General features: G+C 37.2%; 1 protein-coding gene across 4 annotated transcripts in view; it reads right to left on the bottom strand.

Annotated features, from left to right (window-relative positions):
• The window catches only part of THSD7A (thrombospondin type 1 domain containing 7A), a 301,960-nt gene that overhangs the window by 216,739 nt on the left and 72,338 nt on the right, over window positions 1-12,883 (bottom strand). For all 4 annotated transcript variants that reach the window (XM_074900347.1, XM_074900346.1, XM_074900343.1 and 1 more), the window contains exon 3: window positions 679-1,198. In XM_074900347.1, the coding sequence (XP_074756448.1) occupies window positions 679-838 (160 nt within the window). In that variant the 5' untranslated portion in view covers window positions 839-1,198. The remainder of the gene's footprint in view (window positions 1-678; window positions 1,199-12,883) is intronic.

Here is a 12,883-nt window from a genome sequence, read left to right on the forward strand (position 1 = left end):
CACATAACTCATTAGTATCAAAGTAGTGGAAATTATCTATCTAGTGTGGTGCTGAATCCACACAGCCTATTTGCCTTTGGTTCTTTGGCTATAAAATCTGGCATCACTTGGATTATTTCACCTAATCCATCATTATCTTTCATGGTTCCAATATACTGTGCAACAAACCTAAATTTAACAAACCCAACTCCCCATCAATTACCACACTGAATATATTACATGTCAGCACAGAGCGCAAAGATTAGACATGCTGAATTACATCTTGCTTTGTGAAAAGTCAATATTTTTAGAGCACCGTTAACGTTGCTGACTCCAATTGTAACAAATGTTTCTTCCCATTGTGGGCAGGCACTAACGCCATGACCTTTGCTATTTACATACAACACATAACTACTAAACAAAATGAAAAATCTCAGAAGACAGAGAAAATACATAAAAGATCCCAGTAACAGTGTCACAGAGTCACAGATGTGGGGTTTTTAATTGCCGTATTTGCTTGGCTAGTGGAAACCTAGAAGATGACCTATTTATTTTTTTTTTTCCTGTAATCCTACAAGTAAACATTAGTAATTTAGATTTAACTTTCTCTCTCCACATACACAAAGGACACAAAAAGGTTATTACTTACAACAGAAAATAAATACGCTGCTGTTGCGTTAACATAGCATCCCTACTTACCGGTCTTCCACAAATACACCGATGAAGTTTGAAATTCACTTTGTGCACGGGCGTCCCAGATTCCCAGCAGCAGAAGCACAAGAACTCCCACGCACCGGGCTGGCACAGCAGAAACCCCTGGACCACGGCAGAAAGCAGCGCTCCCCTCGCTCAACCCCATGTCTCCAGCAGCCTGCTGCCACCTCCAAAATCCGCAGCACAACCACAAAACCTTCTTCAAATAATATTCCCCTCTTCAGAATTTCTTCATGGGAGAAGGGGACTGGAAACCTCTCCCCCACTATTGTGCATGGCAGTTGAAAAGGAAAAACTGTTTAACACCAGGGAACAATAGAGTCCTTGCTCGCTCTTGCTGCTGCAGCGGCGGCTGCTGCTAGTATGGTTGCTGCTCCACGCTCTTCCATTCAGCGGTTAGTAGCAGTTTTCCATGAGCTAAAAGCGAGACAGCTGTCCGCAGGGGGCTCCAGCTGACTGAGCAGGTTATCTTGCTCTGGGAGGCAGCAGCAGTCATTTACACCAGCTGGAGAGAGTGAGAGACAGAGAGAAACAGGGATGAGGAGAAACACAAATAGCCCAGTGCTGTAATCTCGACGTAGAGAGTGACTGCAAAAGGCTGGCTTCCCAGACACGTCTCTCCCTGGAAAATCCCAACTGATACATACCAAGAAGAAAAGAAGAAATCATCATCAGACATGCTTCAAAAAACAAGTCATACAACCAGAACAGATAAAGTCAGAACGATATATATTAATTAAGAGCGCATCAGACATTTGTCCTGACAACAATATGTATGCTACATTAACTATTTTGTAAACAACAAAAAAATAAGTGATTACACATGTATTAAATAGACAATTAAGACCTTATGAAGGGAAACAGAAGAAAATGCAGAAAAAAGGGAAAAAAAAATAAAAACACTAACTTGCCTTGCATATTTATCAAATCTATTTCAGGTAATAACATACAGCTATTTGCTGTGAGGACAGATGAATATATGTATATGATAACGTCTACATATGTGCAAGCACATCACCTCTGTAGCGGATGAAGAGTGCATGTAATATATAAGGCAAGATAACATCCTTGCCTATCCAGCAAGTATGTACACATATATACATGCATAAATGTCAACTGTGTCATTTAAAATAATTTGAAGATCAAGTTATCAATCATTTTTAAAACATACACTGAGTTTTACATATGAAAGTGTTCAGGATACATTAGGCTGTCATGATGATACAAAAACGTGGAGAGAGACAAAGCTTTTTAAATAGGGATCTTTATCTCTCCCACACACCACCCAGTGAACAGATGAATAACAAGCCTAAAGATCGAGTTTCGGACACCTATAAACTGGAAAGCAAACGAGGAATTCTCAAGAAAACCGCTATCACATTTAAAAAGTTTCATTAAAAATGCAAACAGCTATAAAAATACGCAGTAAGAACACAGGACACAGAGTTTGGAAATGATGGAGATATTATTGTTTAAAGAAGAAACCTTCAGCCAGCCTCTCTTGGGATGCCTGTCATTTTGCACAACCTTCCCAGACTCAGCCTTTTCACATGCATTAGATTAAAATCAGCCGCGATCAAATAATTCCCAAGTCCTTGCCTGTTTAAATATTCTGACATCAGAGCAAATTAGCAATGTTGAAGGTTGCAAATTCGTCTTTGTTTACTTTCCACTCTGTTACGCCTCTAAGAGGGAATTAAAGGCTCAGGGAGCTCTAGCACTGTGAGGCTGTGATTAAGAGAGATAAGCAAGTGTGGATTACTGTTCCTCAGCTGTTGAAAAACAGGCAACAATCAGGAGATTATAGGTTGATAAGGGATACATAGAAAGCCATGATCTTAACAAATTTATAGCATCCTAATGCAGAACTTGTACCCTCAGCTAAAGCACTTCTGGAAATACATTTTATTTATTTCTGCTACATCATGTTGTATTCACTTCAGGAAGCACGGAAGCCCCTTCAGCCTTTGCTTTGTTGAACTGGACAGAATACTACTTTAAATTTAAATGCTCTCTGAGTTCATGGAATTATAACAACTTCACATGTAAATTTGAGGTTAAGTTAGTCACATGCACATTATTTTACATTCTACGTAGAGGGAATTGAGAATATCTGACCTAACAAAAATAATGCCAGCTTCATAATTTATGAAAAATAATACTAAGAATTTAAGAGCTTAAAAAAGTTTTAAGAACATCAAGAAATCTGTGGCAATAGCTTTACTGAACTGCATAGTTAAAATAAAACATATATAACTTATACATTCCTTTGAAAAATAAAGAGTAAAAATGTTGGCTTTGTGGTTAGAGCTGTACACCAGGGGAAAAGTCAAGTTTATAGCGCAACTAGGGGAAAAGACACCCTTTTCAGAGTTATTAAATACAATGGATTCTACCTAGAATTTCCATGAAAGAAAGCCTCTGAAAATAGTTTGTACGTGACTCAGATCATCTGGAAACATCATCAGGGAACAGATCATCCATGTAGTTGGCACAATGAATCAAAGTGGGTTTTGACAGCAGAACAAAGCAATATCATGAGAGAGGGTAAGCACACATAAACAAACACTCAAATATTTTCTTATATTTATGCAACTATAGAACCACATACTTTAAAATTTCAATAAAATAGAGATTATTAAAATAAAATAATTTCACACTACTTTTTATAGTTGTACCATTTTTTCTGTCAAAAATTAATGAACTATGAAAGAATAATTTCACCCTTTTTTTTTTTGGTAAGAAGCTATGATGCATCTAAAACTGTTCAGAAATATGTTACAGAGACAGAATGGAGGGAATATTTATTATGCAAATGTATTTGTGTGCCTGGAAAAAAAAAAAAAAAGGATTCCTGACCTGCTGTTTTTAGGAACCACTAGATCACTTCTGCAGTACATACACTCATTTCTTATTAATCAGGGCAGGGAAAGGCCAGTGAAACCACAGGCCCAAGAGTAGGCTGATGCCTGCAGAGACACCCACCAGCCTAACTGCAGGAGTTAGACTTCAGACACAAGAGGCAATATATCTTGATGGCAAACTTCAGCTGTTATCAGCACACCTCACCCAAAGAGCTTCTGTTACAGCCTTTTCCACCGCAGTGTATCAGTACACTCCTGCCCTCTTCCTATTTGCTACAGTGAACATGGGACCTCCCTCCCAGTTAACAGTGCAACCACTATTTCCAGCCCACACTGGCAACCCATCTTCTAATACATACCTAACGATCATCATTTATCAGTTGTTTATGGCTTAGACATTCCCAAATAAATGGTGAGGTACTTCTGAGAAGAAACCTCTAGGCAAAGCATAGAAATAAACTACAATCAACATTAGTATCTGTACCACTAACATAATAGTGTCAGTGTTGTACCTTAGAGCACCAACCTATGAGTCTCAGTAGACTTTTAATCGGATACAATTATTCATCTGAGGCACAGGAGCTACGTGGAGTCTGTAAACTGCTCGCACAAGTGATTGACAAGTTAGCACCTTTTTGTTTTCTATGAAAAACTATGACTGACCTCAAAGACCTTTACAAAAATGAGGTAGAGTTAACCATGAAACACTGGAATTACTTTGTTCATGTTTCTTAGCATTAAACAGAGGATGACAAAAAACCCCCCATGGAATACCTTTTACTTAGTGGAAAGAGAAATGAGAACAAGATATAAATTTCTTAGCTGCTGGGTATGAAAAGCTGCCTGCCAAACAGAATCACCCTGCTGGTATTCCTCTGCTAGCATGAAGTTCTGTGTTAGCACCCTTCTCTATGAAATGTCATGGATAAAAGCTTCAGGATCATATTATCTTCTATCTTGAATATGTTGTTTTCCTACATGTAGTAAAGTCAAAGTGTGCAGAGTGCAACACATATCTAGCACATTTGTTTCTAGAGTCAACAGTTTCTAGTTAAGAGGTGTGTCCAGCATGGCTTTCATCCATCTTCAATTACACAGTCTGGTTAAGCCAGAAATCTTTTAGAGAAGTTTCAGTCCACTCTTCTAGATCTACAGAACATGTTTTACAAACTCTACAATTGTATCCCACTAATCCATCTCTGCTATGCAAGTACTAGAATACCACAAAAATCATCCAAATTCTCAAGAATGAAAAATGTTTTCTTTCTCATGTAGAAAATTCAAAGTCCTCATCATTTGAACGCTGTTCATTTTGATTTACCTCAAAGACTTCTTTCCTTCACTTAGTTATGAAAATGGCAAGTGCTGCCAGAGACAAATAAGTCAACTATCTCCCCAAGAAGAGCTCTAGAGTTATAATGATTTTATTACAGCTAATACTCATTGGATAATACAGTACCACACATTTCTGAAAAGCACTTTAAATTTGTTAACATACTAACCTGGCTCAGCCAACGTATTGGGATGCCCTCGGATATATATCCCTTGTATGGGATGCAGTGGTATGGTTGCACCCTTAACTTTTAAAGTTAGGAAGGTGGGGTATGTTCCCTTGCACGTACATGTTTTGCAAGATCCATGATCTAAATAATTCATGTAACAGCCGAAAAAAGCTTTTGTTCTCTTTACTCCCTGATATCTCATGGGCCAAAACTTCTAGCTCTGCATTTTGTGAGAGCTTGACTTTCCTGCAGATATTTTACTACAGGCGAAAGTATATTATAAGGATTTTCTTGAGATGGGACCTGAAAGAATTTTATCAGATTATGAGAACTTCAGGCTGGAATATACTGTACAGTGCTCTTTTAGGCTTTGCTGGAGAGCACTGAGTACTCCTTAACACACTCAGTAATGGTCTATTGTTTTTCTTATCAATGCTAGGGAGCCTAGTCAGGGAAGCCACAAAAAATATCCTAAAAATGAATAATCTTTAAAAAATACTAATATGTTGCAATATACATCATCTCTTGATATCTGGCAGCTCCATTCCTTAATTCCAAGATTAATTGTGTTGTGCAAAACTTGCAGTTGATAGGGATCCTAAACATATGGCCTCTAGGTGTCACACTCTACCATGTCATAATATGCTATTTATGGATTTCTCTTATTCTTTCATAGCAGGTAAGAGACTTTGATTTTATCTTGTCAAGGAGTGAAGTACAATTATTTTTGGTTTTGCCAGAGTAACTGTTTTTGCAAACATTAGAAATTTTACGATGCCTGTTTGTTAAATTTATATCATTCTTTTGGATCATAGATTTGGAGGACAAATCAGGAACTTTAAGAGTTATGTATGGCAGCTGTGCAGAAGTATGAAAGCATTCCATGTACAAAATCACTAGAATGTGTTAATAATGTATACTTAAACACTTCAGTGTTTCTCAATTACTTCACAAATCTTTGCACCAAGAAAAAGTTATTTTTGGAAAATTAATAAAGATTCTACTTGCATAAATGCATGAGTAGCAAACATCTAGTCATCTAGTTCTGACTTTACAAATGCTTTGCTTCTATTAAGGTAATTTAGTAATTCTTGGAGACATGTCTCCTTTTTGAGTGTTTTGTTTTGTTTTTTTTTACTATATTGGGGGGCAGGGGGTGGGGTGTGTTTGTTTGGTTTTTAATCTAGTTTAAATCTAGAAGTTTTCCTAGCCATTCTTTCATCGGTAAGGGTGTGTGTGTGTGTGTGTGCTCAGTTGCTAAAAGGTTTGGCCTTTTGTTTCCTTTTGTTTTAATCTCTACTGCTGTATTTCTGTAGTTCTCTCAGTTTGGTTTAACACCTGGCTGTTCTATTTTTGTAGATCGCTTTGGCAGGTAACAATCAATACTCCTGGCAGAAAGTATTCCCTGCAAGAAGGGAATGTTAATGTAAGACCAAGAGACAAGACCTGCTTGCTGGAAAATAAAGCTAGAGGAATTCAAGTACAAAATCAGTGAATCTATCAAGGAAGTTATGCAGTTTTGGATGAAGCTACCTGGTGAAAACATGTATTTACCATCTCTGTCTTCCAGAAAAATGTTAGTTTTGACTTGATGATACATTTTAACCAAGGAAAGGCTGCTGGCCTAAACAGATCAATACCTTTGCAAAACGTAGCAGCCCAAGAACTGCAGAAGGTCAGATTAAATCAGCTAATTCTGCTTTCTGGCTTTAAACTCTGTGAATGGACAGTGTCCTTTCTGACCAGATTACATTAGCTTCAACAGCTGACTGCATGAAGTGTAACCCTTCCAAGTATCACAAGTATCACAACTGGCTGCAGAAGTGTCTGCATAATTCTAATCACACACAAAATTCTCAAGCAAAATGCTAATTACAGTTAAGGTTTGTAGCAAGGTCTGCATCACTACTCTGACTCTGTCAATTACAATTTTCTGTTTCTTAAGACTGCCAAATTTGCAGTTTCATAGTAACTCTATAGATAAAGCCAAAGACAAGAAAGAGAAAAACAAATAAAAATTATCTCCATCCTGGTCTCAATCATTTCAGTGAAGAAAGAGAATCATTACCTTTCTGTGCTAATAAAAAAAGAAAAAAAAAAAAATGTGCATGAGGAAAATGGTGAATTTGTCACTTGAAAGGTTTTGGTAACCTCTACTTTAGGGAAGAAACTTAAACTGTGCTTCTGTTGGGAGTGATCAGTGCACTATTCTCATCATAACCTCCAAAAAGAAATCTGCATATAATTAGAACCTCTTCTGGAACTTGCGGTACCAGAATTGCTTACAGAGTGTGATGGGAAAAATCCCTAAGATTGGGTACAAAAGAGAGACTGGAACATAAAGCTAGCCTCTAAGTCACTAGGATAGAAAGCCTGGAAAGAAAGTAAGTGATAGGAAAAGCCAAGAAAACAGACAGAAATCAGGGTAAGAAACCAAGTGGAGAAAAAAATACTGTGAGGAAGTAGTGACAAGCAAAATTTTTGTGGGTGTACTATTTACTGTTTACTCTTTTAACATGTTTGGATCTATCGTTTGTATACCTACGTGATTAAGACTGTACAAAGAATGGAGCTTTTTAAATCTAACTTTAGTTACCTAACTTTCAGAAACTCCAATAGAGACTTCACTCATGGAGAAAATAAACTAACCCAGGTGACCATAACTGCCAGCAGAACCAGTTTTCTATCACCGACCCCATTATATTAGATTTTTTAAAAGGAAACCAAAAGTCAGGATTTTAATGAGACTTGCTAAGTCAACTCTGTTCCTCCAATGTGTGCATATACTTTTGAAGTTTGTGTTTTTAAAATCAATGGGAACAGCTAGCCCCTATGCCTAACATGAATTTATGCTGAAAATAATTTCAATTTATCCAGACAACATGCTCACCGGAGAAAAATAAAAGTTAAAACTAGTAATTGTAAATGCAAATAAGTAGAATAATTCACAGGACCTGAAAAGCAGGCAGGGAGATTTCAATGACACAATGGAGAGGTAAGCACTGGAATCCCTGGCAAGGGAAACAGAGAATGGAATAAACAAAGAAAATCAGTGTCCATTATTGCCTTTGAAAATCCTCTCCAGGGAGAGCTTAGTATTTGCACATACCAAATCACCTTTAAACAAAAGCCACCTTCAGTCAATTTTAAACCTCCTCCTTATTAAAATCCTATTGATTGATCATTCTTCATCTAAATGTCTGACAAGCCAATTTCCATTTTCAAGGAGGGGAATGTTGGTCTTCTTCTTCAAGCCATAAATCACTCAAACATTCTTTTATCAATTCTCAAATTAGTTAAGTAATACAAATTAATACGAAAATTAAACAAGGCTGCTTTCTTTAGTAGGCTGTTGTTTCACTAGGGGTTCTTTAACATAACCAACACATTTAATGGTTTCCAGAAATGAATAGGCTCAGTAGTAGTGACAAACACAATATTGTTGGAAATAGCTTTTAAAGATTTGTTAACTTCTTAAGAGTCCTAACTTAACTGGCCAACAATACAGCTGTGTGTTTTGTGCTGACTTCAACAGATCAATAAACAAGAGGAGTATAACTTCAGGAAACTGATTAAAGAATCTCACACCATTCTGACATGGGATAAGATAAGGCGAGATTCAAACCATGTTAAATTAATGGTCAAGGTTCAACTGTGATCTGCTAACTAATCAAGCCCTAAGATAGAACTACATTATATCGTTAATAATCATATTTTGCAGAATCTTAGACTATAAGTTACAGCACAGAAGATGACATCTGAAAGTAAATCCTTTGCTCTCTAATTATATATGAAAGACTCACAAGTGCGTTCCCCCAGTCATATTTTCATTATATGAGAGGTGCTTTAACCGGGGGGTGGAAGGGACATCCGTTCCTACTGATCAATCTTCCTACTGAAAATCATAGGTCACTCACATTGAAGTCAACTCTGTTGCAAGCAACAATGTAAAAACTAAATCTGGATAAGGAAGGCAACAAAATTAATGAATTCTAAACCCATATTAATGAAAGCATGATGTCATTTCAAACCACACGGACAACTAGTTCCAAAACACTAAGTTGTGTTAACAAAACCTCCCATTTTCCTACAATCTGACTTTTCTTCCTCCTCTGCTGTTGCAGAGACTCCATTGCACCAATATTTCTGTGGCAAAAAGAAAGCAAGTAGCCAAATCTATGCACTGAGATAAGTGACATCACAACGACATATAATTTTCTGCATACAGATTGCACTTAACACATTCTGTGCGCTGCTGAACAATCTTCTTTAAATTATCAGCATTAGCATTAAAATTAGAGCTTCACTAGGGGATCAAACCAAACTTAAGGTGATGTGACACTTTCAGGACAGGAAAAACTTTCATTAAATTGGCACCATTGTTATTCCCATTATTGCCAGTTTTCATCCAATTGCTACTATACTTGTGTATCTGAAAATGGGAAAAAAAGCTTTCCAATTAAGTGTTAGTGGCAGCTCTGGTACTTCCACAAGTTTGTCCCATGAGACTTAAAACTAACCTTGGTCTAAACAACTGACAGTTGCATCTATATACTTCACAGAATATATGACAAACAACTTTGATACACTGCTCACTGAAGGAAGAAACAGTATGGAGGAGATTAAAAGGAGTTTTCTCAGTGATTGCACTATTATTGAAATAGTATAGAAACGTGCAGTGCTGTTGTTTCCAGATCAGCACTGAGTTCAGTTTTTACTATCTAGCTAGATGAGTGAAGCATGATTTACCTGGGACAAGGAAATTTAATTTACACAGATGAAGTGAGGTGGGGAGCACTAAAAAAAATTAAGCATGCCTTTGAAACCACACCAATGTTTGAATGACACTGAATTCAGGTAGAATAACAACCTCAGTTCAGGTAAAGAGACAAACATGTTTTACCAGTGCTAAAAAAAGTGTATCATGCATAAAGCAGAAGTCAAACTTTACATGAGAACTTGTTTCCTAGATGTATCAAGAGGATTAAAAAAAAAATTCTGATCCTTTCATCTTAATGCTTTTTTAATATATACATTGAATTTATCACTTTTACAAACAAAATATCAACACAATTTATGTAATCTTAAATTCTCCTAGCATCCATATATAAATACAGATACAACACAACTAATTTTAGTTGTCTGAATGAAATATCAGCACCTAAGTAGAAGCTTATTCTTCTGAGATATCCCACATAGTGACAGGAAAATGGAAATTTTTGTAATATGTGGCTAAAATACTCTCACCAGTAGACCAAACTCCATCCATTGCCTGCAGACATTTCTACATATGCTCCAATGTTAATGTCTCCATAACACATATTGACTTTAGGAGGTATTTTCAGTGTTCACAAAAGCTATTTTTAGTAATTTTAATATCAACTGCAAAACCAAATAATTCTGAATTTTACATGAAGAAGGATAAAGAAAACAAAAAATATATTCTGTGTCCTTCCAAAGCTATTAGAAAACCATTATAAGCAACCTGCTTTGGGGACCTTCGAGGATAATCGGATGTTAAATCTCCAGATCATTTTAGTTCTTCTTTCTTCCCACAGATATACAGTCATAACCATAACACATGTAGAAATCTGCCCACAGCTTATTGTAACACATGCACTTACCTAAAGGAGGAGTTTAAATATTATATGGTCTTTGAATACATATTAAATACTGAAACTTGTTGAATAGCAGGGTACATAGTACCTCACTTAGGCTCAAATAGGGTACAATTCAATAAATTAATCTCCTGCACTGATAGGATTCAGAAAAGAACTCCCTTCATTACATCAAACACTTCAAACAAGCATATGCCTACACCGAATACCCTCTCTCTTTCAATAACTGTTTGACTGGTAGTCAACTAAATGCTTGATTGCTAACTTTGTTGAATTGACTACAGTGATCTCAAATAAAAATTGTTCTTTACTTGGGTATAGGCAGTTTGGCAGGGCTTCTACTAAGATCACAAGATATAATTTTTATTTCTGAAAGGTCTAGTGAACTCCACTGAGGGTTGTTAGCCTCTGTTAAGAGTCAAGATTTCTTACATCATGTCCTAGGTTTTCTAGGTGCATACATAGTTTTGACAAAGGGAAGAACCAAATATCTTGGATCTCTAGAGGAAAGGAAGAAAATCAGTCTTCCTATTTATTTTACATGTATCCAAAGAGAAAATTGCTACTGTCTTTGGCGAGGACAGAACTCCTTATTTTCAGCAAGTATTAGGAAATTTTAAAGGAAATAATCTGTTACAAAAAAGGGTTTTTGTAGTCCTCTCTTTGTAAGCAATTCTACAAAAGAAAAATAATTAAAATAGTAATAGGGAATGGCATTTTCATTGCATTTACATCGTCAGAAACCCAGACTCAAGTTTTAGAAAAAAAGAGCAAGAATTTTCTTTCTCTTCTGTGTTTCATATTCTCTTTCACATTCCCATCCTTACGCTAACCTGCAATTTCAAGCAGTGATCTTCAGATGACATCATAGTGAAGCAATCTCAAATGAGGTTCTTTGGCTTTGTATAATGGAATACAGAAGATTGTATTCATCTGATTTCAGAATGGACCATTAGCCACTGTATGCTTAAACCATTAGAAGAAAGAATTTGAAATCAAACAATAAATAAACCTAATGCATACCTCTAAGCAGAAAGTAATTGAAATAGATAGTAAACATTTGCTTTATTGTTTGTTTTTCCCCCTAAATTATGATTTTTGCAACAGTTCTTTAAATGGTTTTCACTTTAACTGCATTGCAAAGATGAGATCATATTCATTGTATGCTCTTCATTAACTCAACTGATGGTGTTTTAATTCCTACAACATACAAAGTCTGATGTTCATTTTGCAATTTGACATAGCTAGTGTGTGTTGTGAATAATTAGCTTCACTATGGCAGAACAAAGTCCTGATTTCTTTGCAAAGCTTACACACTGCTTTTTAACAAAGATTATTAGTAAACTTTCAGGGTATTTATTGTCTTACAGAAAAGCAACTATTTCATTTTTAATTAACTTTTCTGTACCCTGATTTCCCTAATGAACTAATAATCCATGTTCTATCTGACGGTAAATACTTCCAACAGATCTAAGAGAAGATGAGAAGTGCCAGGTCCTGCACTTGGGCCACAACAACCCCCTGCATGGCTACAGCTTGGGGAGGTGTGGCTGGAGAGCTGTCTGGAAGAAAAGGATCTGGGGGCTCTAATTGACAAGCAGCTGGACATGAGCCAGCAGTGTGCCCGGGTGGCCAAGAAAGCCAACGGCATCCTGGCTTGTACTAGAAATAGTGTGGCCAGCAGAAGTAGGGAGGTGATGGTCCCCCTGTGCTCTGCACTGGTGAGGCCACACCTGGAGTGTTGTGTCCAGTTTTGGGCACCTCAATACAGGAGAGATATCGAGGTGCTGGAGAGAGTGCAGAGGAGGGCAACGAAGCTGGTGAAGGGCCTGGAGAACAGATCCTGTGAGGAGAGGTTGAAGGAGCTGGGACTGTTCAGTCTGAGGAGGAGAAGGCTGAGGGAAGACCTCATCACTCTCTGCAGCTACCTGAAAGGACATTGTGGAGAGGTTGGTGCTGGTCTCTTCTCACAGGTGATTAGTGACAGAACAAAGGGGAACGGCTTTAAACTCCAACAGGGGAGGTTTAGACTGGGTATTAGGAAAAAATTTTTCCCAGAAAGAGTGGTCAGACAGTGGAATAGGCTGCCCAGGGAGGTGGTGGAGTCACCATCCCTGGGTGTGTTTAAGGGTCGTTTGGATGAGATGTTGGGGGATATGGGGTAGGGGAGAACTTTTTAGAATAGGGCTGATGGTTGGACTCAATG

Source organism: Athene noctua, chromosome 2, assembly GCF_965140245.1.
Source record: "Athene noctua chromosome 2, bAthNoc1.hap1.1, whole genome shotgun sequence".
In the NCBI taxonomy this organism is placed as follows: Eukaryota; Metazoa; Chordata; class Aves; order Strigiformes; family Strigidae; genus Athene; species Athene noctua.